Source organism: Halictus rubicundus, chromosome 17 (assembly GCF_050948215.1).
Source record: "Halictus rubicundus isolate RS-2024b chromosome 17, iyHalRubi1_principal, whole genome shotgun sequence".
Classification (NCBI taxonomy): domain Eukaryota; kingdom Metazoa; phylum Arthropoda; class Insecta; order Hymenoptera; family Halictidae; genus Halictus; species Halictus rubicundus.
Window position 1 is genome coordinate 378,416 of NC_135165.1, and position 27,614 is coordinate 406,029.

At 46.9% G+C, this 27,614-nt stretch overlaps 3 protein-coding genes across 5 annotated transcripts in view; all 3 read right to left on the minus strand.

The window, feature by feature from the left end:
- Positions 1–39: 39 nt before the first annotated feature.
- Positions 40–4,165, minus strand: LOC143362522 (acylphosphatase-2). Its single transcript, XM_076802770.1, has 3 exons — positions 3,922–4,165; positions 3,061–3,187; positions 40–693 (listed from the first exon to the last, which is right to left on the minus strand). Exons 1-3 carry the CDS (start codon positions 3,992–3,994, stop codon positions 579–581), a joined length of 315 nt encoding a protein of 104 aa, XP_076658885.1. The 5' UTR covers positions 3,995–4,165; the 3' UTR covers positions 40–578.
- Positions 4,166–4,332: 167 nt separating this feature from the next.
- On the minus strand, positions 4,333–18,583 carry LOC143362521 (uncharacterized). Of its 2 annotated transcripts, XM_076802768.1 has the most exons (7): positions 17,856–18,583; positions 17,579–17,796; positions 17,244–17,477; positions 16,679–16,817; positions 9,850–10,002; positions 7,164–7,514; positions 4,333–7,033 (listed from the first exon to the last, which is right to left on the minus strand). In XM_076802768.1, the coding sequence occupies exons 1-7, from the start codon at positions 18,117–18,119 to the stop codon at positions 6,869–6,871; spliced, it is 1,524 nt and encodes a 507-aa protein (XP_076658883.1). In that variant the 5' UTR covers positions 18,120–18,583; the 3' UTR covers positions 4,333–6,868. The 2 variants fall into 2 exon arrangements, with proteins under 2 accessions (XP_076658883.1, XP_076658884.1); XM_076802769.1 differs by lacking the exons at positions 16,679–16,817; positions 17,244–17,477; positions 17,579–17,796; positions 17,856–18,583 and adding an exon at positions 12,787–14,386.
- Positions 18,584–20,820: 2,237 nt separating this feature from the next.
- Positions 20,821–27,614, minus strand: part of Msp300 (Muscle-specific protein 300 kDa) — a 102,116-nt gene continuing 95,322 nt past the window's right edge. For both annotated transcript variants that reach the window (XM_076802613.1, XM_076802611.1), the window contains exons 47-52: positions 24,817–27,537; positions 24,388–24,572; positions 23,446–23,952; positions 23,132–23,369; positions 22,707–22,762; positions 20,821–22,079 (exon numbers count right to left, since the gene is read on the minus strand). In XM_076802613.1, the coding sequence (XP_076658728.1) occupies positions 21,860–22,079; positions 22,707–22,762; positions 23,132–23,369; positions 23,446–23,952; positions 24,388–24,572; positions 24,817–27,537 (3,927 nt within the window). In that variant the 3' untranslated portion in view covers positions 20,821–21,859. The remainder of the gene's footprint in view (positions 22,080–22,706; positions 22,763–23,131; positions 23,370–23,445; positions 23,953–24,387; positions 24,573–24,816; positions 27,538–27,614) is intronic.

A 27,614-nucleotide genomic window follows, 5' to 3' on the forward strand; every position in this document is an offset into this window, starting at 1 on the left:
TGTTAATCTTCCTAAAATCAAAGTAGGACAGTTGAGGTCCTTTGCTTGTCAGACTCGTTGTACAGAACCAACAGAAATATTTATTTTACACTGTCGAGAGAGTGTTACGCAATTCATCCATCTATTATGAGAATTAATTTGCTCCTTAAAACCAACATGTTCTATGTACATTAATATTAACGTAGCTTTACCGTATATACACGTTTTAATCCTCCGAGGACGATTATGGCCGATTCCTAAATTTCCACAGAAACAATTTAATTATTTAAGTAACGGTCGGTCGATATTTTTCTCTAGTTTTTCCAAGGGAGATGTTTTTGATAACTTGAAAAATTCTCGTCCAGAAAGGGTCAATATTAATTGTCCTCTATGTTTATATGTAACTCGAGATACGCTACCAAGAACTTCGATTTCATATAAAGTATTATTTACACTGTCACAAAAAATGTAATATTAAATTCGACGCGAAAAGAGCTTCGCTATCTTATATTGGAAAGATGGATTCTTTCCAGAATTTCGCGAAGCGTTTCGGGTTCCAATATGCTTCGGGTAACAGATTATCGTAATTTAATTCCCTGTTAAAAACGTATGGCGAATCCTTTGTACTGTAGCCTGCTGACAGCTTCGAGGTTTGAGAACTCACAGTGATCGATCTTGCTATCAGGACTTCCCACGTTTGTCAGCCATTGTGTCCTGGAATAGAGAATTACAATATTTAGTGGAATAGTTCACGATTCGAAAAATCACTTTAAATCAATAGTTTTCAAACTTTTTTACGGTGCGACCCACTTTTGGGCGAGAATTTTGTTTTCAACCCCTGCTACCGTATTGAACCCATAAGTCAAAAGCTAATTAGAGCTACATTAAAAGTTGACCTTTATTTTTTTACTTTATAACGTTTCTACACATAAAATACTATGTTTTAATGAGGAGTTTTCTGTTTTATTTTAGATATCCATTTTGGTAACCACTGCAATGTTCTTTTTCTTTCAAGAAAAGGTCCGAAAAGGTCTTCCTCAGCAAGATTATCCTACTCTTTCCAAAAGCTGTCCAGATCGTGTTCAGGTATTTACAGACAAACCCATAATATTTTCATTTCTCTTACAAATTTAAAAATCAAAGTACTGTCAATTTTATGAATCGTCTTAACTCTCCTTACACTTTCATGTCCTAGAATGTTGAATAAAAAAGTATTCTTTAATATTTCAAAAGCCTTTCCTCTGTTAATCAATTAACGAGGACAGTAGCCACTGCTCTAAAAAATCGTGAAAAATGCCGCTCGTTCCGATCGGATCGTGTCGGGACAATCCTCTAACGCGGAACCCTGAATCTACGCGAAGCGAGGTCAGCGAGATGATTATTTGGGTCACTTTGTTCGAGCGTTGTTTCTCCGCCAATCGACAGTCATGTAAAAGTCATCCACTCGCCAAATAACAATCGTCTGAGCGTGTGAGTTGCACGAGCGCCTATCCGCGACAGGCGATAGGCCCGCGGTTGCGGTGTCTCACATGCACCGCAATTATAATTAGCGGCTAATCAGACCGAGTTCAGATATTTTAAGCGGCTCTATCGAAGTAGGATCTTCAAAGTCGATCAGCTGTCCCGTGACAACAATACCACGAACGGTGCTTGTTCGTAATCGGTTTTTATCGGCGATTACCTGGACCCTCCTCGAAGCCGTTCGTCGATGATTAGCAGACTGCTGATCGTTAAATGAAATTAACATTCTCTGAGTCCATGTTGTCAATTTTATGAGTCGCACGGGATTAATTGGTAGTTCTACGACGAGAAAGCTGCGCAAATAAATGAAGAAACACGGTTTGTTCGATTTCCTTTTTGGGGGGAAGCCAGAAACCGATGTTTCGTCCTCGACCGAGCTATTTTCTTTAACTTCAGGTTCACGAACGGCGCAAATCCGACCGCGAAACCGACCTCGTGGGATGTCGTTCCCTAATTTATCATTCACAAGTCCGCGCACGCGTTTCTACACTGCCAGAAACACTGTTTACGACTGTCTCCTCTCATTTCCGGTGTAATAGGTACTATGTATAGTACCGGTGTATAGGATGGGCTTTACACATGGGTTTGGCGATGGGCAAACACTTTCGAACACACTCGCTCACTCTACTTTAACACCCCGACTATCGAACCAGCCGATTCAATGAGTAGACTGCGGATTTTATGCATTTACGACGAAAATGAGTAAGCGCAATTGAGCGCAGTGCACAGATTAGAAGTTTGAGCTGACTCAAATCATTAAAGATCGAGTATTAGGTTTCGTAGTCGTCAGCGACGAGTTCATGCGATTCACCGGCAACCTGCGAAGGAAAGAGACAACGCGGCCCGCGCCATTATTTCATTAGAATCATTATTAAAGTCAGGCCCAACTAGCTAATGGCCGTTACTCGGCAATTTGCGGCTAAGGTCACGCGATTTTTAAGGGAGAGCCGAGAATCCGTGGGCTTGAGCGAACGGTGGCACGCGCGTGTCACGGATTCACGGGATCGAGGAAGACGATCGAGCGAATAAGAATGATCCACCGTGTTCTGCGAGCGTGATTCACTCTCTGGAAATCCTCCCACAGAACTGTTCCGAACTAGTCATCCATTTCTATCTGCTTGAACTCGTGCAACCAGAATCTAGATAGAACTTTGAAAACTACCCTCTTTCGATTCTTCAACGGATAATGCCTTCCACTTTTTAGAAATTTTGCTGGTAGTTTTGCTTCTGTATTCTTAGATAAAGTAGATAGAACTTGAAAAGCTAGGGTATTTGCAAATTTCTGTCTTCTTGTCGTCAGTAAAAAAATTAATATTATAATCATCCCAGCGTTGCTGAAAAGTATTACTGTGCGATTCTAGCAGAATCAGGAAATCTGAAAGGGTCACCGAGGCTTGAACTCTCTCGGATGCGGCGACAGACAAGTTTGCCTTTATTGTTATCTCTTTCCCTCGGCAATCAGAAGCAGATAAAATTTCAATAAAAACGAACTTTCATTCTGTTTGCGGTTCGGCGCCTGGCAGCTCGCGAACGATCTCGTGACGATGGATCACAACTCACATTTGATCGACGTACGCCCGTGGACCTTGCATTTTTCCTAGAATCGTGCCGGTCTTGCTGTTCTTCACCCAGCCACAGATTCCCAGCTGCAGGCAAATGTCCCTCACATACTTTGGAAAGTAGACACCTGGAAGTCGTTCGTTTGGATCGTTAACTATCGTGCGGCGACGGGGAATAAAGAAAGGATCGCTTCGTTTCCTTCTTCTAGAAGGAATAATTATCATGATATCATGCTCTAAAATCAGTGCGATCTTCTCGATCGTCCGAAGAGCGGATCAAAGCGAATGCATCGACAACCCCACGTGGGTATCGCTGTCAACGTTTGTTGCTTCTTGTCGATCGAGCCAGGAGCTCGTTGTTTTGCAAATAATCTCGAGAAAACGTGCGCGACGCGATTACGCTGTTGCGAAGATACTTGGATGTAAAATGGAAAATCACTTCTTGTACGAGCCGTAAGACGATTTTCTGCGCGTCCAAGAAACGTTTCGAACTCAGTTGACGGAACGGTCGTCCGTGAATCACGCGCTGACGATTCTCGACGAACGATTTCTTAAGAACAGCGATCTCCGAATAACCAACTAAATTACCCCGTCTTCGTTCTCAATCTTAATCCGCCACGGACATAACTGGATTCGGCCGGAAACGTGACAGTCGCCGCTGTTTCCTTGATTTCGTTTCCTTGAACGCGCAACGAGATCGTTCTCTTCGAAGAAAGCCACCGAAAAATGGTGAAAATTTGAAAATAATCGTCAGAGTCGGCACGGCGTGCCGATGTCGTCCAGGAGGAGGGTTAAAGGGAAATTCTAAGGGAAGTAAATTTTTCCGAAACGCCAGGTGACCAACGAAAGTATTCACCCTTACCCTGCACCTTGCCAAAGACCTCGAATTCAACGGAAATTAACGGCTCGTTCCGGAGGGGGTCGTCCGCTGCCATTTTCTCTCTGAATGGGGGTGCGTTTGTCACCTGAGGAACTCGGACTCGTGAACTCGTGCAAGTTCGAAACGCCACGGGAACGCGATCAGCATACAGTCTCTTGGCTGCGATTACTGGTTCTTCTGGTACTCTCGGACGACACTTCACCTTTCCCCGTGATTAGACCCGCCGCGACGACTGGTCCTCAGCATTGCACCACGGCGTCGCGACGACGCCTCAAATAGACGCCCCACTACCCGCACGAAAATCCAATTGCGATCGATCGAGAATCGATCAGGGCTATCCGACCCCCTTCGTCCCCCCAGCTACAAGATTCCGACCCTTTCCAAGTATTTTTAATTCGCCCTTCGGGTTCGAACGCTCGAAAAAAACTGGCCGGTCGAAAGCCGTTTTCATTGAACTTACCTCAGGTAAGAATTCATTCTTCAAAAGGTGAATGGGATTATGGGGGAAGGTTGAATGGAACAATCGAATGGTGGGGAACTATCGTTGATTTTCGTTTTCGTTTTCTCGTCATTCGTTGTGTGTAGTGCATGCGCGTCGTTAGTCAAGCTCGGAGTGAGAATATTCTTTCGCCGTAAAGTGTTTGAAGAAAATAGTGTGTGTGTGTGTGTTTTCCCGGTGAGTCCTGATTATTTTCTCTGTACTTAATATAGCGTAAAGTTTCCATTTCGATATAAAATTAAAAATGGCTGCGGAATCGCGTCGGTTCGCATGTTTCAATGAATAAATGAGTACTCATGATATAAATGATTAAGCAGGGGATGAAAGGGGAGTGGAGGTGGAGGTGGAGGTTCGTATAAAACTCGCTTGCGATACGGTGGTGTCCTCGGTTTTGTTCGCTTTGTTTGTTTATTCGAATCAATAATTCGTGTTAAAAGTCGCATACACGAGCCTATAAATATACATGTCATCGTTCCTCTCGGCTGAAACACCCTGTACTCGTTTGATCACGCGTCTTTCGCTGCGGTTCGATCGGACAGCATGCACGAAACGGCCACGAATTAGGCATCTGTGTACCCAACGTGTTCGAGCGACAGTTTTGACTAGGTTCTCGATCACTGTACGGCTCGGTGGATCGTGGATCGTTGGCGATTCCGTTTTTCTGGGGACGACGGTGCTGGTGCGGTGCTTCCGGCCCCGTCTGGCTCGCGCCATTGTCCATTGTGAAAATATTAAATGTAGGCCAGGAGGGCAGGTCGCTTATCGTCGAACTAACCACTTCCCATCGATGCGCCCAGCCGCCCATTGTCCCGTCATTATTCCAGTTAATTAATTATTAGTACGCCATGACGTCGTAATTGATGCACAAGAGCAAAATCCGCGGGGTGTACAGGATGCGGGGGAGAAGGTTATAACCCATTTATAATGATCGCGTCCAGTCTATTACCATTGTCATCATCAAGGTCTCATCCAGCGCTAGGATCGCGGCCGCACGATCTGTTGGATCGAACGGATCGTCGAACACCAAGAAAAACCGATGACTAGAAATCTTGCGAAATCGACGCTGACCAACGCGTTCGCTCAAAACTGACAATCGTGTACAGAATCTTGGCACGTTTACAGTCCTGTACAGGGTTGGTCAAAGTATAGTAATAGAAACGGTGCTTGTAGATCGTGTAGCGTTCATTTTGAGATTGATAGTAGTTGGTTCGTCGAGTTTCATTCACATTTTTGTTTGTTCGATACTGTCAGGTGTAGAAACGAGTTCTTGTCGATTTTGCGAAAAGCGAACTCGAAAATCTCCGTTCGAAATAACAATTCTACAAGAAAAGATTAAGTTACGTAGTCTGGGGTGATTTGTTAGCTCACGATTAAAATTAATATTGCTGTTAAAAGATGGACGTCCTTAGCTCTGAATCGTATACAGTCACGAAACATAACGATGTTTGCGTTCTTCGTCGTTCAAGCTCACGAGGTCAGGAGACTTCCATGTTGGGCAGTGTTTCTTATAAATTGCTATGATGCTACGAAATCGCTAAAGACCTAGGGAGAGCATTTTCACACGAATACACGTCCTGATTCTGCCAAGTTTATTGGTAATAACTCGTTCCTGCACCCAATACATCGTTTACAACATCGAGTTTTCATTTCGTCAAGGATGGTTCTCGATTTTGGAAAAATCTAAGAAATTGCCGATGTACCTGTTCCCATTCTCTCAGCGGAAACGAACACACAGCAGACTTAAATACTGTTTGGGAGTCGAATGATTCTCGTGCTGATTCTTCTCCGTAGTGCAACACGCTTGTCCTTGAGGACGATGCACGTTGGATGCGCGCCACTTGCACCCTCGAACACACGTGCATCGTATTCCACAGCGTTTCTCGACGAACGCGCACGATCGTCCCCTGCACTCGTTCACAATCGTTCACTGAATCCGCACTTCGATCGTTCGTCGATCCTCGGTCCAGATACGATCAGTCGTCGTCTCGATCTTCCTCGATCCCTAACTTAATCGGTTTCCTAGTAGTCTATTTCTGATCGTCCATCTACATCTATCTGTCGATCTACGCACCTATCTCGCTACTCGAGATCGCCTAATCGTCCTATGGGGCACGGCGGTAGCCACTAGGCCAGGCCCAGTCTTTTTCTCGCGATTTCTGCCGATTTCAACCACCCGAAGAGTTGTTTCACTGCAACAAGCTGCTCTCCCGGGGCAAACGATACTCGCGACCCATGACTGGCCGGGCTATCTGCTTACTTTATTCACTGCTTTCACCGATCACTTGTTAGACACAAAACTTCTTGGAATGTCTCTTGGAATGTCTCGTCTCGCCTCGCCTCGGAATGTTTCGGTTTCGTTTTTCTCGTTTTGTTCGTTCGATCGTTTCGGAATGGATCGGCGGATACGGGTCCTGCGTATCGATGCGATGGTTACACCAGAGATTCAGGATTCGCCGGCAAAATGGTCGTGGGCGCGCTGTTCGGCAACAGTGCTCCGTTTTCTGTGTCCTTCGCGTTCCCATCGGGACGGGGCCGGAAGTCCTTCGAAGCCACCAGCAGGTTCCGTCGACGGGCCTCCTTCTTTTCGCGTTCGACCTGCCGTTGAACGATTTCTTAATTAACGACAAGAATTTTTATTCTCTGACGAGAATCGCGAGTGTTTCTCGTACGAAAATCTAGTTTCTCGCCGACCGATGATCATCACCGCAGACCCTGTAGCACCTACCTTAAAGAACAATCGAAGATAATGACAAGGGAACGCGACGCATTTCCCATCTTCCCCTTCGGCGTCGATGTAGACGCCCCGGACGAGTATCGAGTTGCTGCAATTAAGCAGTACGAGGAAAACGAAGCATCCGACGTGCGTGATCCAGCAGGACAGCTCCAAATTGTTCGGGACCAACCACAAGTCCAGCAGGTTCCATATGCCACGCCAAACGTTCACCGTGCCCAGGAAGCTGAGCAGAAGGAAACCGTCGGCGACGATCAATCGCGCGAGACCTTGAAGACGTGCGCACACGTATCTCATCAGCGGCTGCAGACAGAACGTCACCGTCACGATCACGTACCCGATGGCCTGCAATCCAACATGCCAATCGTTAGGACGCGTTCGCAGAATCCGATTTATATCGACCGCAGCCAGTGAGCAATGCCGTGAGAATAACGATGATCGTCTAAGTGCAGCGTCCCGATTCGGGGACCGATTTAGTGGACTGCCATTCACTTAGATTATACAATTGTTGCCTGCCATTCCGCCTGTTGGGCCAATCTTCAATTTTCGAAGATCGATGGCGGAGCACGATTTCGCATACGGTTTTTGTGCCGAGGCTAAGCGATTCATTAAAGCGTTTCAAATCATGATCTAATTGGCGAAGCTGTTTTTCCAGCATCGATTTCCAACCCGGGAAGATAGAAAACGATCTCTTCGCGTTCTTAACGATAAGAGAAGTTTGACCGGACACGTTCGCACGACGGTCGCGAGAACGTAAATTCTCAAGAGGGTCGATGATTGCGCGAGGGTCATCCAATTCACGCATTTACTCGGTTGCAATGCCACTTCGAAACCGTGAAACCGCGGCCCGCGCGATTTGTCGGCTGAACTGATTCGCTGAAAGCCCCGGCTAGAACGCGAACGTAATCCCGGACCGTTTTTCTCATTCGTGTCAACTGAATCGAATGGGAGACGAGATCGTTCCTATTCGTCCTGCCGCGTTGGATCCGTCGACCCGTCAAACGATCGCGAATCAGAACGAAGACGCGACCAAACGGATAAACGTCCTGTTAGAGATTGCGAAACGTTCTGTGTAGCTTGCGAAATTCTATCGAAAACATTTACAAGAAGACGAATCCACTGGCAACGGATCTAGAGACTAATAAGTCTGAGAAGCTCGAAAATAGCATTAACACAGCTCGCGAGGGAGTTTGGGGTAGACGTCGTCGGAGTTCGATGATCAGAAATGTTTCAATAAATCAATCTACCGTGAAGACAGTGGGCAAAAACATTTTCTAGTCGATCGTCGGTGACGAGATAAACAGCCAACGAAAGCTGAATAAATCTAAAACAGTCGAAAATAAAATTAACATAGCAAAAGGCGAAGCTCTTTTTTTACTTTGCTTATCGGCTTTGCTTAATGCAGCACCGCAGAAATTGTTTAAAGTTGGCAGCGCTGAACGAAATCAGCCCTTTAAATTCATCATTTTTCAGAGTTTCGCCCGAAAGTTTGCTCGCGTAAAGCGTTCCGTCGTTGGTTGCAGCGTTTAGGGTAGACTGTGGCGCCTGTTTCGCGTCGATCGCGATAATCCGTGCAAACTGATAATTGCGAACGAGTTTCCGTCTGGCCGCGAAAGCAGGCTGGCGCCGCGAAATTTTGTTTACGGGTTTCCCGGCGTGTTTGATCGAAATCGGACAGTTAGGATCGCTGCCTCGCCTCGCCGCGTCGCGTCGCGTCGCGCCGCTCCGGGGGAGGTGGTTGATCCGGACCTCTGAAACGCGTCTTCGACGATAACAGGGATTTCACGTGGCCGACGACGATCGTTCGCGCCCGGCTCCTAGATCCTTATCGATTGATCCGCGTCGGCGAGACGCTGATCGCGGCAAATTTCGATCGGTCGTCGATCATCGATCGCGAGACGCGGCGCCGGTTACCAGGACATTGTTTGTTATTATCTGTGCCGGCTACCTGGCGCCGACACGTTGCCATTTTCCAGTGTCCAAACCGACGACACAAATCGTCGAAGCTAGACTTTCCGTAAATAAAATGTATTGCCCCGAATCAGATGCATTTTGGATCTGCATTTCGGGTGATGCGAACGAGCTTTGGCTGTGAGACGATCCACCGTGATTTCGACGGTGTAATTTCGAATAAAACACGCCTTGGCGATGTTAATGGCGGCGAACTGGCCGGGTTTGTGGACCAACGATCGTCATTATTGAAAAATTAAACAAATCCTCTCGTTGACCGCGTTCTCCGCACCGCATTCAGACAAGTAAACGCGGCCTGCAATAACGATCTCTTACACACACAGAGAGAGATCAACAGTTTTGTCATGTGCCCTCGCAATCATACAATTGGCGAATATTCAATTATATAATCGGACCAACAGCGTGCCGCTCGCGTACAGTGCGTAGGTGGCACGTTTCAAAATGTCGTTCAACACGTGATTGCTAATGACACCCGACGACACGCGTTCATCGATTCCGCTTCGAACTTTTCGCGCCTTTTAATTGCGTCGACAATGATCACGCGTGTCGACAAAATCGGTGCAATCGTCTAATAAAACTGTACGGGTTGTCATCTCGTGCTTCTTAGTAGCTCTATGTAAATTGAGCTAAGATAATTTAATGATAGGCACGTGGAAGGGATCTTTTTCTTGCAAAGTGACATTGAGAAATTGGCGAATCTGAAACTTACAAGTGATCCGATCGCGGAGTACTCTCGATCATCCGGGAAGAGAAAGAGATCCACGAGTATCCAAACACCCCTCCACACGAACACGACCAGGGTACCAACGACACCAACGCTGAACGCGCAATCCAATAAGTACAACGACCAGTCTCTCGTGTTCTGTAATCAAACAACATAAACAATAGATAAGCAGTGAGGTGTATGTAAGAACTCGGGAAATATTTGAGGAGATTCGAGAACTATGATAAGCCGTATTCTGCGATCGATGATCGGGCATAGTCGAAGATTATTTACTAGACTGTCGCGGTAAAATGCTCTGTCCAGTTTTCAAAATTCGCTCGAGTCTAGAAGAGTTACAAGAACAATCACTGTAACAGTTGCGAGTTTTCGGTTCCATTGGCAAGGTAGTTACGATTTTACGGAATTTTTTGGGTCGGTCGAGAGGCAGTCATCGCGTAAATGGTGTCACCGCGTCATTGGCTGCGTCAGTGTATTCAGTTTTCGCGCGGATCGCCCAAGTCACGCTTCCCTAAATCCACTGATTCATTGAACAGTAAATTGCTGGCGCGTCGAAGGGGATATATTACAGCGATGTCACACTGTCGCTGGAAGTGAAAATTGTGGAAGAAAACAGCTCGCAAAACGTTCCGTCTACTAGCAAAAACAAAATTGACGAAATATTTGGTCGTTCGGCAAGCTTGCTGCGCGAAGATCATCGAATCCGTTATCAACAAAAATATTTATCATCGAGATTTTTGTCTTGTTCGGTCGACGATTTAATGGACGCAGGATTTTAATGTGAAATCGATCCTCGAAGGATCTTCCGGTTGACGCACCGGCGCGCGCGAGGTAAACCACGCGTCTGTGTGCACCGCCCGATTACTTTGCACCCTTCTGTCCTCGATTTTTAACTGACATAGAGGACTCAACTGACGATAATTAAGTCAAGATTCGTTCCACTGTCTCCGTTAATTTCACAGCGAATTCCGTACACCGTTTTCCAACGAACGAAACGAGCCACGGAGAGAATCACCGATCGATTCAAAATCAAAATCAAATTAAATCAGTCTTCGACTTCGAACAACGAGATTAGTCGCAAATAACATTCGCATGGTCGATCGCGGCCGAATAAAAGCGATAGCGATTGAACGGAAGGAACGCCTGGTTTTGCACGAAAGCTAGATCAAAGTTGAATTAATCAATGGCGTGTATTATCAATGTCAAGAGAGGCAAACGCGGACAATTCATCGTGAAAGGAACTCGGTTCGAAGATCGAGCGAGGAAACGCGCGCCGTTGGACTTCAAGGTGAGATGATTATGAAAGGGAATTGAAGTTGAAAGAGAGTCAATTAGGTGTATAAGCTTTTAAGGTCAAGATGCGTAATATCAAAAGTTCAATGTCAAAGGAGTTTTGCTCCGGTAAAGACGATTCGCGACGATCCGCGAGCCGGAAACGGTCGAGAGCTTGCGAGATTACGTGGAAAAGACGTGGCTGTCGTTGTTGTTGTAGCGAGGAAAATACCGGTCGAGAGAAAGCGTGCGTGGCAACGAGCCGCACAGAAAATTGGTGCAGCTGGAAGCTGCGCTCGTGCGTGCGTGTGCAAACTGCACGGACGCAATGCTGTTCGACTGTCGGGAGAGACAGCCGGAAACTGCGCTTATACCTTACACATCGATGCCTGTGCAACGCACGGGCTCCAGCGACGCGTCAAAATGTACCGTCTAAGCTCTTACGTTACCTACTTAACATTTTTTACCCTTCTTCCTATCGTCGACGGAACGAGCAATTTGTTTCTTCGGCCGATTTTTACCCAGAAAACGCGTTCAAAGTATTGCCGATTTCTGTGTTGTGGACAAGAATTAAATTGGCAGAGAGAATTCTAAGCTATTCTCTCTTAATTCTCTTGTATCTTTTGTTCGTTTAGCTGCGGTTCTTTAAGGCAGGTAAACAATTCTATTTGACTTTGAGGGAATCGTAGATGATCATAGCGTTTGTTGATATACAATAAGCAAAACGGAATTGCAGAAGATCGTAGGAGTATAATCGAAGATAAAGGGTGTACACGGTGTTATCGTGCAGGGGCAGAAAATTTTCCGCAATCTCGTTCAGGTACAAAGACATCATCATTTCCGAACGACCGATATCGGCAACGTCAACATTGCAATTCGTCAAAGACACTGTCAACTTCTGTTGGTACACATGTGTTTTCTGCTCGACAAATTCACACAAAAAACGATTACCGATCGGCAAGCCAGCCACAATTATATAAAAACCAACCACGATTAATCTCTACAAAAGTCCTTACCTCCTACCTACTACCCTACAAAAAATGTGTGCTTTTTCAAAATATTCACACGAATGCATGCTGTTCGAAGAAGAACCTCTGCAACTTCCTCGTAGGGGGTCCAAGAGTCATCGGACCCCCAATCGTGTTGCGTCTCTAGGTCAATTCTTCCGTGACCTTCATTTTCCACGCAGATGCGATGCGTAGGCTGCGGATCTTTATGCAAAATAAAAATTGTCCAAGTCAATTGTAAAAGACTGAAGTTACATAAAAATACATTTTTTTTCTCAGTCATCTTTGAAAATATTTCTCCTAAATACATAAAATCCGCAGTCTAGTGATATCTAGTATCTATCTCTTTGCAATCCTTTAGACATTGTTTCGTAATCTATCCCAAAACATATCGGAACAACTTTACAACACCGTAGTCGCATCTTAACCATCCGTTTGCAACTTTTATCGATACCGTCTGCTCGCGATCAACCAAACGTACTAACAACCCGCAAATCCACGTGTTCTCGAGAAGAACCTCTACAAGAACGTCTTCGTATGTTCTTCAACGTGATTCGAAGGTGTCGAAGAGCGATCGGACACCCACGTTATCTCTAGATCGAGGGATTCTCGTGCAGCCGAAGATCTCGTGGATCAATCTACTTACATTCACGCGGAACATGGTCTGCACTTCGAAGTATCCCGGACAGGAGTCCAAGCAAAGCGAGAACGGCGGTGCGGAGATGTTCCTAACGGCTCTCATGATCGCAAGGGCGAGCAGACTAACAGCAGTGGTGGCGAAGACGGTGCTCGGGGTGAGTTCCGTGTACAAATCGAGTGCCTGCCATGCGCCACGCCACGCGTTCACGCAGCAGAACCCGAAGACAGCTGTGTACAGTCTGGACCCGACATAGTACGACAATCTATGCTTGTCCGGGTGTAAAAATCCATTGAGGAAGTTCTGGGTTACATTGAACGCGAACAGGCCGACGAATCCGATCAGGATCGAGGTCAGACTGCTGAGGACAGGGTCCTCGGGGTAGACGTAGACGTTGCTCAGGCCCCATGTGCCTCTCCAGTAGCCGACCACTGCTGGCGCTGCCACGGCGGCCGAGAACACCGTGTCCAAAATCGTCAGTATCGTGTAATGCAGCCGACTCGATGATCGACCACCGAGCCCGCTCGTCATCCCGGTGCCGCCGCGTAACTCGACCATTCTCATCCAATCCTGATCGAGCCTAGACGCATCGCTCATCGTGCATGACTCGGGGCGAAGGCGGCGCGCTCGCTCTGATGCCCTGCGGCCCTCTCAGGACACCGACAGTTAGACATTCTTCGGTTAAAGCAACTTCCGATGTCCCCTTCTTCTTCGGGTTCGACAGAATTTACAGCGCGGTTCTAGAGTCGCTCGAGGTACTCAAATTCGAAAGAGGACCCTGCTCTGCTGGCTTTCTGTCGGTGGCAGCAGTCTTCTCGGAGAAAGAGAGCTTGGGGGACGCTCTAACGGTCCCAGAAGACGATTCCAGGCCTCGGAACCACTTGGAGAATCTCAGCCATCGCTCGTAGCAGAGAACTATACTTCTCTGGGCTTTGACTCTTGCGCTCTCTTTAGAGGATCTCTTTGGAGTCGACTCTGATCTTGATTCTTACGATCTCCTTGGAGGATCTCTTTAGGGTCGATCTTTTTCGGTAGATCGAGTCAACGTTTACAGCGAATCTTCTTGAAGTAGTATTGTCGCTGGACCGCTATGGTCATCCTACCCTCGGGACCGTCTTCACCGAGTGTTCCTTGCCCGTAGAGGATCCTCGACGTCTAGGGAAGGAGTCCTTCCTAGTGGACCGATTCTAGACATCCTCGGCATCGGTCTCGAATGCCACAGTCGCTTCGATCTCGAAGCTCTGCTGCTTCCAGTTGCAGTCGATGGTCGTTTCTCGGATAATCCTAGACGGTTTCGCCGCTAGCGAACGGTATATCCTAGTCACTGAACGGTAACGGCAGTCGGGGCGAGGATGGTGCACCGATGCACACGGGGCGAGTACGCGGTCTGTCAGCCGACAGGTCGGGCTGCGGGTGAGTACTGGCATCTGTTCAGTCACCGCTATCTTTTATCAAGTGCTAAGCACGGACCAACACTATCGCATTATCATGAACGGCTTCGTCACACGGGACGGGCCATGGCATAGAGAATAGTACGGTGCTCTCTGCACTCTTCTCTTCTCTTCCCTTCCTTCCGCGATCTCGCCGACAGAACCCCCACCCACACACGTGGCTGCAACCAGCAGCAGCAGCAGCAGCAGCAACGGCAGCAACGGCAGCGACAGCGACAGCGACAGCGGCAGTAGCCTAGCCGTAAGCGTGTAAAGCTATGTGCACACGCTTGATTAACGAGCGCGGGGACGGGCTTTCGACAGCCACCAACCCACGACAGGCTCCGAGAAAGCGGCCGCGCGGCCGGGGGCAGACCTCGCGTTTCTCGACGGTGTTCGACGAACGAGCTTTTTCTGCTCGCTTTCGGCATACACGCTGCTTCTTACAGGGTCGGACAGTTTTTGCAGATTTCTTCTTTTCACCCCCGGACATCTGACGCTTGACCGCAATCATAAAATTGGGCAAAATCAACGATTTCGACGCGTTAAGTCGTGAGTCGCATACCGTTTAATTAGACATTTTGGTTTTCGCGAGCTATGGTCCTGCCGCCGAGAAAACGTGATCCTATCCGCTTTCAATGGCATGCTAATCAAGTCCGAGGATACTTGAATCTGTCTAGTGCCCCTGGCGAACGGAACAGATGCGGAAAAGCGTGAACACGATCGGAACACCGTAGTCACCGGAGAGGCCGTAGGGTAGGTGTTCGTTTTCGCGGGCGACAAAGCACGCGTCGCGAAAAACAATTGACGGGTCAAGGTGAGAGAGGATCGTCGTAATCCGAGCTTGATTGGCGCACAAAAAGATGCCGATTAGCGACGAGTTCGGCAGGACAAAAGCTCGATGAAACGGCCGGACAGGAAACGCCACTCAGAAAAATGAGGCTTCAAGGTGGCTCGACACGCGGACAACCGTCTCTTCTCTCGGCCTCTTCTACCATTATCTTGTTTCTTATCGATCCTGTATACCGGTTCCGGAATAGAGTTAATCGACGGCATTAGCGTCGCGCACACGTCGATCACGATCCACGCGGCTGCCATTTTGGTGGCCGTCACCTCTCGACGCCCGCCATTCAAACCGGCCACCACCGACCGCAAATTGATTCTGATGAAGGCTCGAGATTGAATTTAGGGGTTTTCTTCTGTTATATTGTGTCGCACAATGGCAGAAACAGTTCCTGAGAATCAGATTCAATGAACACGATTCAACCGGATCGTACGCCTCAGCCCGAGAAGCTATTACACTCGGTTAGGGTAAAGAGATAAGATTGTTACGGAGGCCCGGCTTCGTTGATTATCGAACACGATAGACGAAATTATCGATTAGCTTGCGATGCAAATCTGGACGTAAACATTCGCTCCGATCGCAGAGAACAATTCGACAGGTTTTCGCGTTTGGTATGGTAGCGGTATTGCTACTTGGGTTGAGCCCGTGTGAGCCCGTTAAATAAATAAAAGCACGCGACACTCGCGTCTCGGAATACGCACACAGCTTTCATGATTCACGGAGCTTCAATGAACCGCGTGCACGATAACAGGCTCGTTAAGACAAAGCGATAAGTGTAATTCTGAGTAGAAAGCTGCCTCTTAGCATATCCGATAGATTACGCTGCATTATTCACTATATAATCAGTTGCAACGCATCGGCGAAGCGAATAATAGTTTCGTGAGAATGGTAATTTGCGATTGATCGTCAGATACATCAATCACCTCTGTTATTCGTCGCTAGGCTGCGGATTCTTGTGCAGAATACAAATTTCCTCCATCGGTCGTAAAATACGGGATGTACGTGAAAATTAATTTCTAATTAAGTTTTTTTTTTATGAATCGTTTAAAAGAATTTAGGTGCGATATACTATCACAGTAACGGTTGTAATGAAACTCATTTTTCGAGGATAATTGCTTTGAACGATACTACGGAATCGGAGTGCACTGATAGGCGATTATCGTTTTCGTCCAGCGATCCCGCTAATTGATAAAATCTGTCGCAGGGAGTGTATACATATATATATATATATATATATATGAATAGAACGCTGCGCGATAATAAATATTTACCTGCGGCGATCATACTGGCAACTTTATTTGCAAAGCGAGGAATTGTTTCGCAAAGATCCAGAGGAAACACGCGCGATTTCAAATCGTTGCGAGAAACACAGGGATTTTACCCTTTCTGCACTGTTCTTTGAACTCGACTGATAACTTACACTTCTTGCAGCGCTCATTAGGCGTGTCGGAGATTGCGCTTAATCGGAAAGCTATCAATCAAGTTCGTTTTCAACTATAATGTTACGTTAAACATATTACAATTTTCAACTTCGATTTACCCCGGAGTCAACGAAGGTTTCTAAAGGACTTTTTAAAAATTAGATCTGTAAAAATCGCGATTATAATGTCCAACCAGTAATACTTACGGATTCGTATCTTGTTGGAAAACGGAAGACGAAACCAAATTTGTCAATGAGCACGATTGTGGGCGCTGCCATAACGTTTCGAACGGAACGCAGTATCGCTAAGCTGGTCACCAATATTACCAACACGCCGGTAATAGCCCTGAAAGAATCAGCTAGTAAAAAACGTTGACAACACGACTATTATAGAATTCCTACGTTAATTCCCATACGTTATTTACAACTGAGAATCAAAAAATAATCCGCAACACTCTCGTCAATTTTAATCCTCGACGATTCTGTTCATGCTTACATTACTATCAAAGCTACATCTGCACGAAACACAAGATTAACATAAAGGAGATGAACAATCTATTTTCGTCGCATGCTAAACAGTGTGCTCACCAGCAATACGTTAGCAACACGATCCATAATATTCTGGCCTCTAGAACGAGAATAAATAACTATTTCTTTTAAGAAGTGACAATTTCCGTCGTGCTATTAATTATCAGCTAGTTTAAAGCGTTCTGTTTGCAAGTATGCTCATGAAATTACAGTATTTTCGCTCGAACAGCGTTAATCGACTCACCAAACATGACTGCCGAGGTAGTAGTCGAAGATGAACCATCCGCCGCGCCATTGCGCGTTGCAGGCGACCCCGAAAATGTATGTGTACAAAATTTGCAGGCTTTTGAAAAATGTTTTGTTTATGCAGTTCTTCTTTCTTGATGGACGGTTGACGCGGGCGTGCATGCAGTTCCTGAAGATCGCGAAGATCATGTGTATCAGGATGCCTAAGATGAATGTGAGCACATGAGGGAACCTTGATAAAAATAAATACCACAAGTTACATGCCGTGATGCTTGGCTCCTGTTCCTCCCACTGAATGCACAAAAACTGCACAACTTAATTAGCCTAACTTACCACTGGACATGCAAGTCCATCAAGTTCCAAATACCCCTCCAGAAGCCGACAATCATCGGTGTAATAAAGGACAGTGCAAAAAGCGCATCAATCCACGACAAAAGCCTCTTGTTATTCTTAAACTTCTGCTCCCAGTCGTTTTCATCCTCCCGATGATCATCCTCGTACTTTCCCTCGAGCAACGGGTCCACAAAATTAGGTGTGTCCACAGGATTGATCTAGTCACAGCCATTGTTAATACGATAAAACAACCCACAGAATTGTAAATTTTTACTACCGTCAAATTCTTCTCTGTGACACGATCGATCTCCAACTTTGGTATGTCCGATATTTTCAAGAAATCCTCAGCTCCATCATCGTCGTTTCCAACGGATTTCGATGGCTCGATGTTCTTCTCGTTCAGGATAAATTCACAGGGTAGATACCCTAAGGAGGCTTTCGATAAATTCGGTTTTGCGTCATGTTGTCTGCGAACAGGCTTCTTGAACACTCGAGGAATATCGTCCAAGCTCCTGACCCTCCTTCCGTTCAGATTCGACATGTTATCGGAAGCTGTCGATCGTCCGGAGGATCGAGGAGCTAGTGACCGTGGACTGGCACTGCGGACAGCCTGTCATTACTGACAAAATCCTCTTACGCCAGCCCGCGCTCCTTGTACGCTATTTGTTATCATTCGACATGGTGTGAATGAGACGCTTGCGCAAAAACCTGTTCCAACCACTGCATACTGAGACTTGAATAGACCTCATCCCGATGCACACGTGCACGAGTTGTTTACAATTAAAATTAGATGTATTATAGTTGATTTGATTACGGTTTCCGATTTTTTCCGGTCGCAGACGCGAAAAGACATCTTCTTTGGCTGCAACGATCCTTGCGGATCTACGATTAATCCTACTTGGAGAGGTCGTCGATCTTGTTTGCGCCATCTCTCTGTGTTGCCTGTCTAATTACTAATTGTCTGGTTAGTTAAGTTCTATTGCACTTGGTCCTGATGTACCTATGAGAGATCGCATTATTCCACAAATTTATGTCTAAGCTGAAATTTTCCGGAGTTTGTCTTCGCTGGCCTGATTCCGTTATGTTGCTTTTCGAACGAACGGTTTTGTAAGAGCCGCGCGGTGCATCGTAGCGGCGTCGTAACGCGATAATTTACTATCGCGACGGTGACGTTATTGTTGCACCATTAAACATTTTATCGGAAGTAATACCAGCGGCACGGGAACGCGACGGGATCCTTGCAAACAATTCATGCCAGTCTGCAATCCAACAATAAATATAAAAAGTCTTTTCTGCAGACAAGACAAGACAAGCCAAGACAAGACAAGACAAGACAAGACAAGAATGAATGGTTGATCATGAAATCGGACCAGTTAACTATTATATTCCGACATTAAACAGTTAACTGGTGCGATAATTACCTGTGCATATACAAAACTCTAATCGAATATCTACAAAGTGTTCTTGATGGCTGTGCTAAATCGCCGTGAATTGAATAGAAAACCGAAATTCGACAAATTGAATTAACGCTGAGATATTTTGGACCGTTGATAATCCGCAAATCAAATTCGCTAAAAATTTTTAAAATCAATTGTCCCCAAGGAGGAACGTAGGATCAGCGTCGTCAGATTAAGGACTTGTAATTCCCCCATTTCCGGCTGCGGCCACCTGAGCAAATGCAGTGCTGGCTTCACCAATAATCAAAGTAACCGCGTGCTTGGTGCATCACAGAAATTTTCTGAATTTTACATATTAGTAATATTTCTCTTTATGCGCATGTGCGAGTGAGTGGAAAGCTGTGAAAATCGGTAGCGAGCGAGCAAAACTCTTGTAAAAATCATTTTTTAGTCACATTATCGAAAATTCCTGCAGGTCCACATTGCGTCGATGAAGTGATCCTTTATAAGGAGCCATACAAATCTTTTAAGTGCTTAGGGCCTTTGAAGGTCTCAATCCGGCACTGGGCAAACGATAGCATTCTCTTGTTGTTTAATTACCGTTCAGGCAGAGGTGCTCGAAGGTCCTGTTACCTGTCTGTTCCCGACCGGACGACAGTTCGAGGTTAAGGAGCTGAGGGTGGCAGGACATTCGGTTCGATTGCTGTTGGTCAACAGGGATGAAAATTACCGCGGTCGCGGGACGACCTCTGATTGGAAGGGGAGGGCAATGTCGCGACGGTGTGTTCAATATTAAGTCGTCGTAATGCAAAACTGCTCTGCGATGAACAACCCTTAAAGAAATAGTGGAAAGGGTTGTCAAGATCCTGTTGTACCAACTAACAGTTGAGGAGTCGATCTCAGGGTATAATGAACTTCTGTTGAAATTCTGTTCTGATGAAATCTGTTTCTTTTGGAGTTAGTCGAAAGCTTTTCGTGGGCGGTTCTTCTCAGGCGCCACTGATAAACGTTGATTGCGGCGCCTGAGCTCAACTGCGTCCATCAGATCGTCTGAAGTTTGTGCATTGTAGGGTGAAATAATTAGGCAGTATTATCTTGTATACGTTTCAATTTATTGTAATGTTACATTACATTGACAGATGTACACCGCCCTCCGTAAGCTCTGTCCTTATAAAAATACGTAACAAAGCTCGATCGCGCAGCAAGCAAAATGACCGATAAATTAGAAAGCGAAACTAGCGGGGCCGTTAAATACAGTCGTTTATTTTGTACCTCGAATGAATGAGTGACTACGGTCGTGATCCTCGTTCTGTTTTGTGCGTGTGTCCGGTGTCGTTTCTTGCCCGGTGAAAGAAATCCACGTCCGTTAATCAGTGTAATCGTTAATCAGTATATATCGTTAATCGGTTTCGTTCGTTTGAATCATTTCGCACGTGTCTTTTCCTCCGTTTAAGTATCCGATATCCGAAATCAAAAAGAAAGTAGAACAGATTCGATACACCCTCGTCGACATAACATACCTCTATATATATATATATATATATGTATATATATATATCATATAATATAATATAATTTATTAATTATTATTTACTTCTATCGTTCGAACTAGCACCAATGACTATTCGCGTGGCGATTGCGCTAAAGTACCGATCAATGGACGTTTTTCGTTTCTCGACTTATACATCGAACTTCTCTCTCTCTTTCTCTTCCATTCTCTCATACTCTCACACACATTCTCTATCGTTTATATACATATATAAACGCAAGGTATAAAAAATAAAGTCGGAGAAGATATCATTTCTTTCATTTACGTTACTAGCAAAAATACGAAACCCGCGGAAAGGTTGCAGACATTTCGCACGGTACGTGCGTGCACACAAGCGATTCGTTTCCTCGTAATAATATAATCGTTAATAATTAATCGTCAACGTTTCTCGTGCATTCCATGTGACATTAACATTGCCTTCGCGCGCGCGCGCTCTTTTTTCGTCGTCAGTTTGTTCCATAAATTTCCCCCTTCCCTATCTGGAAACATAGAACAAAACCAAAAAAAAAAAAAAATGAAACCATTTGAAACTCAAAGGATACGTATCGATGCAACGATAAATCGCGTGTAATGTTACATGGAGTGTCGGCCAAATAGAATCCGGAACCGGAAACCCGTCGAGTTACGAGAGGTCGTCTCGTCGTGGACCTTCTGCGCGGTGGAAGCGGTCACGACCTCGCGGAACAGGGAATATTGCACGGAGATCACGAATTATACAGAAGTGTAGTGGATGCTGCACGATGTCCTCATCGTGCCATCGGCGATCCTTTTGGTCCGTATAACGTGCTTATTTATAAATTACAAACGTTCCTATCACACGTGTAAAAATCGTTTTAATAGCGTCGACCGTTGCGGAGAGAGTCCCCGGCTTTGTTCTCCGTTTTGAACGTCAGCGATCACTATAGTCTCCCGAGGACTGCTGCGCGGCGGTCGAGGCGACAAAGTGGTGTCGATGGCGACTCGATGGCTTCCCATTAGGATCTTTACGAATTGATTCGATCTTTAGGTAATTGTCCAGGAAGAGAAACATCCTGAAAGGACCTCCGTTGTCCTGTATAATCTTTAATGAAAGTTTACATCGGATAGTAGTCCGGGAATAATTACAGAGCAGGAATATCCTGAGAGGATGTTCGTATTCCAGGACGGTCGGAAAGGATTCGAGATCTTTTCATGGGTTCCTCGGCGCATGATTGCGGTCGCCATGCGACAGACTAGTTAAGTATGCACGCGGATCGCTCGCGGTCTCGCGTTTTCGTTTCGCGCGATTTTTAGGAGCTCGATTCGACGATTTCCGAGGACTCGCGAGGTCGGTGCGTCTACCGAGACGTTTTATCGTTAGATCGGTGGTGGCCCGTTCGGGTAAACGAGCCTTGGCGTGAAACTTCTCGCTAGATTGTTCGACAGCATGCAGCTGTAGTCTTCTTCGGCGGATGGGACCAGAGAGGCGATGCCGAGGACCACCAACATCAGAGCTTGAATCGGTAGCGAGATGCGCAGCACTCGGCCCAGGAAACGGTATCCCCGAGACAATACCGTGAGATGGCCATCGTCACCACTGAAACAGGTCGCCGGTTAAATATCGAGGATTTTTTCAAATCGAAAATTTAGAGCCCAAATATCTTTCCGAGCCACTGTATCTCTTTCGAATTCAAATGAACTTTAAAATGGTGTTTCGTCGGTTTTGTAGGACGAATCTTCTATATCATAGTTTTTTATCCCTCCAGTGATAAGAATCCGAAGAAAATTGTTATTCGTTTTGACCCTTTCACTGTCACAAAATTCCTGAATGGTCAAGAGAAATCTTTGTTGCAATTGCACTTCTTTAGATTCTTTACGATATTCATGCGAGAAAGCATAGTTTTAGCGACCTTAATATAAGCAAAAGGAACTATCTTCTCCCGTGCACTGGAGGGTTCAACACTAGATTTACGGAACTACATCGATTCGAGAATGTTGGCCGAATTATTAACATTGTTGTATTGCTATTAATTTTAATCCATTCGAATAAATCTAGGTATACGGTCCGTGAATCTGGTGTTAATCGAAGAATACTTTGAAGAGCCAAAGTGTTCCAACGTTCTCGTTTTAGTCTCATTCCAGTTCTTTTATCGCCGATAAAAGTACGATTCCGTCGGAACACTTTGTTCCGAAAAAACTAAGAACAGAAAATGTTACAACATACTCTGTGCCAGGTGCGTCGCGGGGCTGTACGGTCCCAGAGGCAGCTTCGTCGAGCAGCTACAATAAGTAAAAGAGAAAACACAAACAATAAGGTACTGTGCGTGTGAATGCTACTGTAGCTGGCCACGGAACAATTAAAAATCTGAAACAAGCAATTTCCCAGACCGAATAATTTCGTCCCAGAATCCGTCAGTTTCCGTGACCAGCGTTCAGATAATCGTTTAACGTGATCCTACGACGTGGTGCATACGTCTACACCGAGGACTAACATGTAAGAAGCGAGAACCAGTTTCGGCTGTCGTTCCCTGGAAAACGAACTTCGAAAGCTCCTGCGATTTCAGATACCTCGCTATACGTATACCGAATCGTACACTATTTCAAGTTTCCGTTCGAAATACGAGAAAAAGGGAAAATCTCGGGACTTACGTCTTGCGAGAGGGAAGCGAGGGACGAGGTCGTGTTCACGGCGTCTCTAGGGTCCATTCCAAGAACCACGCCCAATTTCAGGGTGTAAATCCCTGTGAGACGACGTAGGGACTGCAACCTGAGTCGCAGCTCCTGCAAGCACGCTCTGGTTTCGCCTTTCTCGTCCAGCAACTGGTTGGCCATCTTCTGCAGCGAGAGAACTCGCGGCTCGCAGCGCTCCAGATTGTTCCTCAGCTCTCTGAAACAAAAAATATTACCGTAAATTTCTACATGATTCCTTGAATCGACCATTCCTTTGATCCAAGCCAGCTTACCTGAACTTATTGTACTTGGCAGTAATAATGTCCATAGATTCGGTCAAGTCAACGGGCTCGCTGGCTCTGATACTGATTTCCGTCTTTTCCAGCCAGGCGAGCAGCTCCTCGATGATCCGGTGGAACTGATGATTCGACATCAAGGTGGTCTGCAACTGATCCTGCCAGCGCGCGGCCAGCGCGCACACCTTGTCCCACCTTTCGTTCGCGATGGTCAATCTTTCTCGGAGCTGCGTGGCTCTTCTGATGTCCTCCGTGTGATCAGCCAGGTGAGCACCTACAGTATTTAAGCTAGCCAGGATGCTCTTGTGACTGTCCAAGTCCAAGAGAAAGGCTCGATGATCTTGTATCACGTCCTCGAGCTGGTCTATGTCGTTTGGTGGTGAGTGTTGCTCGCTTTGTGTACCTTCTGCGAACTCCAGCCATATTTCCAGTCGCCACAGATCGTTTTCTAGCTGGGCCCAGTTGCGACGGGAGCACAGTGGACAGGTTAACCTGCCGTTATCACTGGAAAGATACGAGTTTATTTGGCTTGTTAGTTTGAACTCTGCGTTTTGAGGCTTTCGTTGAATTATTTACTAGCAACTTGAACGTATTTCAACGTATGTTTAAAAAGAATTGTTATATCGCGAACGAGGTCTGTCTTTTGAGGATCGAATACGAACACAACGTGGTTGCAAAATATGTGTAGGTTCGACGCGAGAAAAACCGGGTCTAAAACGAATGGAGAACGTTAACGATCGTTAACGAGAAACTGTTAGCGCGAAAGGGGGAACGCTCGGCAGCCCTTAGGGGGAGGTGTACACAGTACACGTCGGTGTTAGGCGACCTGTGTGCGAAAAACGTTTCGTTTAATATTAGCTCAATGGTCTTAATCGGGGAAGCCCCGCTGATTAGTCGCAATTAAACAGTTAGGGTAATTATCTGGTACAAGGTTTCCACCTGAGCTCACGGATCTGTTGTTCCCGGGTCCTTGCTAGTTGCAAAAGAGTCTCGTATCTCTCCGTCAACGCCTCCACCTCGTCGCCTTTGGCAGCTTGCGGTGTCAGTTTGCCGTCCACTATCAACAGTCCATGAAGATGTCGAACCAGCTCGATCGAGGACTGACAGGTTCCTATTAATTTACTCTGCAACGAAATTTACGGAATATACACATACAAATTTGATTTTAGTCTTGTGGGGTTAGGCAAACGTGTGATCGAACGCGATTTAAAAAGATAATCATGTCATTGATAAGTTCAGTTTATCAGCTTCGGTCACCCACTCGTTACATTCCAGACAGATCGCCTTATTACATCGCTGTTCCTGCATCTTTTATTTTACCATAAACTCCTCCACAAACTCCATAAAATCCCCTATTGAAAAACTCACGACGTTCTTCGCAGCCGCGTTGAGTCCAGGTCCAGCGACAGGATCAGGCGTGACAGCCACCTCGAAGGTGTCCAAAGCCTCGGCGCACTCGACAAGAGCAGCCTCCAGCTCCATCAAGTACGCGTCACTGGAAGTCATCCTCAGCAATCTGGGTAACGTATCCACCTGAACAGAACTATCCTGCTCGAACTTCAGGGTCTCCACCTGCACAGCCTCGTCGACTTCCCTCTCCTGCTTGACTTCCGTCCACAACGACGCCACGCGGTTGTTGATATCTTTCCACAGCAACTGATACTCATCCACGAGTTCCTGTATCGCAGCGACCTCGTCCGGATGGCACTTCTTCATCACCTTGAGCGCCAGTTCATCGGCTTCTTGAAGCGTGATGTTCTGCTTCCTGAGCTCCTCTTCGATCTCGTTCAGTTGATGCAGTCTGTTCTGCACCAGATCCGGGGTAGCCAAATGCTGAATCCTCGTCAAAAGTGCGTTCACGTGGGTCAGGCCGAAGATTGCCACGCCATGCGTCACTATGAACCTACGATAGTTCGCGGTATCTCGCTCGAGCGCCAATAGCACGGTATTGATCCTCGGCTTGAACGTCTGCCATTTGTCGATAAGCCGCCTGGCGTCGCTGATAAGCGATTTCAGGTTATCTGGTTCGAGCCCGGTTCTCGACAGTCGTCCGAAATTCTGCTCGACCTGCTTCGCTATCGTTTCCCTCAGCTCCAAATCGTCGGCTATCACCTTGGCCCTCCGAATGGCATCGGCAGATTCTTCCTGCGAGATCTCTTCTAAATTACCTTCCAATTCTGCAATCGACTTATCGGTCCTGCCAACCCAGTCCTCGTTCTCCTCTATGAACTTCTTCAGCTCCTGCAGCAAGTTCCAAGCCAGGAGGATGTTCTTGTTCCTCTCGGCGGACTTGGTACAAGCAGTCGTCCATCTTCGTTCAAGACCCTCGATCCCCGTTCGAATGGCGTCCGTGTTAAACGTCTCGTGCCACGCGTCACAGTCTGTTAACAGAGTTCCGCAGAGCGTTAGCACCTCGCTGATGTTCGCCTGCTCCATCACGATGCTGTTCTGCAGATGCTTGTGGTCCTCCAGCTTTCTGTCGATGCAGCTCTGCGTCACCGTCTCGATCACGAACGTCTCCGACAGCTGAGACTCGACGCCGGCCAGCCAGCTCTTCACCTCGTTGATTCTCTTCTCCAACGAGCCGATCCTCCTCATCAGATCGGCTAGTTTGGTGGCTCGGGCCTTCCCAGCGGCTAGGAGACTGTCCCACCTCTCGTTCACCTCGTCCAGCGAATTCTGCAGCCTCTCTCTTTCATCCCCTTCGGCTACTTCGATCAGCTCTTGGCCTGTTTTCTGGAGCCACGTTAGCTCCCGTTGCTTCAGCGCGATCTCTGCCTGCAGCTCGCACTCCAGCCTCTTCAGCACCTCTTCTGGCTCGTTCGGCGTGATCGAGTCACAATCCTGGATCTGCATGTCCGTTTCCCTGGTCCAGGCCAGCAACCTCGTGGATCTATCCTTCCATCGATCGTGGAGACCGCAGCGTTCGTCCAACCTGTACAGCAACACCGCAGCTTGATGTTCCAGGTCTCCGTGTTGTTGACACAATAAAGATCGCTGTTGGTTCAACGTCTTCATGTCCGACGGGCTCAGACACATCCTCAACTGTTCCGTGATGACTCCTAAAGCATCCAAATCAGGAATCATGCTGGTCAATCGAGCCTGCAACTGTTGGACAGACTCCAGTTGTTCTTTCGTCCTCGACAAGCTAACAGACTTCGCGTGGAACGCGGTACTCAGAGCCTGACCGATCTCGTCGAACACACCAGCGATCCTCTTCGTCTCCTCTTCGTACTCTACGTGGAGCTTCTGGATCCTCTGGATGAAGTCCCTCCAGGTTTCGAGACCCGCGCTCAGATTGGCGATCCTCTGACCGTCAGCCGCGTGCTCCATCCGAATGGAGACAGCCAAGGCTTCGTCGCAGTTGACCAGAAGAGAGTCCTGCTGCTCCTGGAGCGACTCCAGCTGCGCCTCGCCCCGAGGAACCTTGTCCAACAACGTCTGTATCCTCTGCAGAATCTTGTCCAGTCTTCTCAGATGAATGAACCTGAGTTGCAGCTGACTTCGCTCTCTCTCTACCTCCTTCAGCCAGGATAACAGCTTGCTCTGGTCCTGTTTGTACCTGTCCCAAGCTGCTAACCTGTCCCGAACCGCGGAATGCCTCTCCATGATCTTCGCCAATGTCTCGTTGTGCAGGTTCGTTAGGATGTTGAACTGTTCCGTTGTCGAGAGATTGCTGCCCTCCTCGGTCCTAACCGTTAGGATGAGATTCTGCTGGTCGGTTAAAAGGTTCCTGTGCACCTCGCAGAGGTTCCTGTGCTCCGATAGCCCGTTGTAGTCACCAGGAAGGTTGTTCGACAAGAAGTCCTGCACGTGCGACAAGTACTCTTGCCATAGTTTCATCGCTGTCGCTCCATCGTGGGTTTTGACTAGACGAGCCGAGAGACGGTGGTATTGCTGGAAGGTTTCTCTGAAGACTTTCTGCCACAACTGCAGCACTTCAACCACCGACGGCTCCTGCGTGGTTACTTCCAGGCTGCGTTCCTTGATCGACTGCAGCTGCGGCTCTGTGCAGGTCAGTGCTAGGAGGTGGTTGCGCAGCACGTTCAGCTGCTCCTTCGAGTCCCCTTGGTTTACCGCCGTCAGGCTCTGAAATAGAAAACAGAAGAGTTGGGAAGACCGTCTATTTTTGGAAGTGGTATTTTTTTTTAATTGTCTTTTAGGCA

Excerpts from the sequence above, each read along its gene's own strand:
- LOC143362522 (XM_076802770.1), bottom strand. The coding sequence starts at position 3,994 with ATGGCAGCGGACGACCCCCTCCGGAACGAGCCGTTAATTTCCGTTGAA. Across the intron at positions 3,188-3,921 it reads GGTCTTTGGCAAGGTGCAGG|GTGTCTACTTTCCAAAGTAT; the intron begins GTAAGGGTGAAT and ends AACGACTTCCAG. Across the intron at positions 694-3,060 it reads CGGGCGTACGTCGATCAAAT|GACACAATGGCTGACAAACG; the intron begins GTGAGTTGTGAT and ends TCTCTATTCCAG.
- LOC143362521 (XM_076802768.1), bottom strand. The coding sequence starts at position 18,119 with ATGTCGAATCTGAACGGAAGGAGGGTCAGGAGCTTGGACGATATTCCT. Across the intron at positions 17,797-17,855 it reads TCACAGAGAAGAATTTGACG|ATCAATCCTGTGGACACACC; the intron begins GTAGTAAAAATT and ends GGCTGTGACTAG. Across the intron at positions 7,515-9,849 it reads ACTCCGCGATCGGATCACTT|GCCATCGGGTACGTGATCGT; the intron begins GTAAGTTTCAGA and ends GTTGGATTGCAG.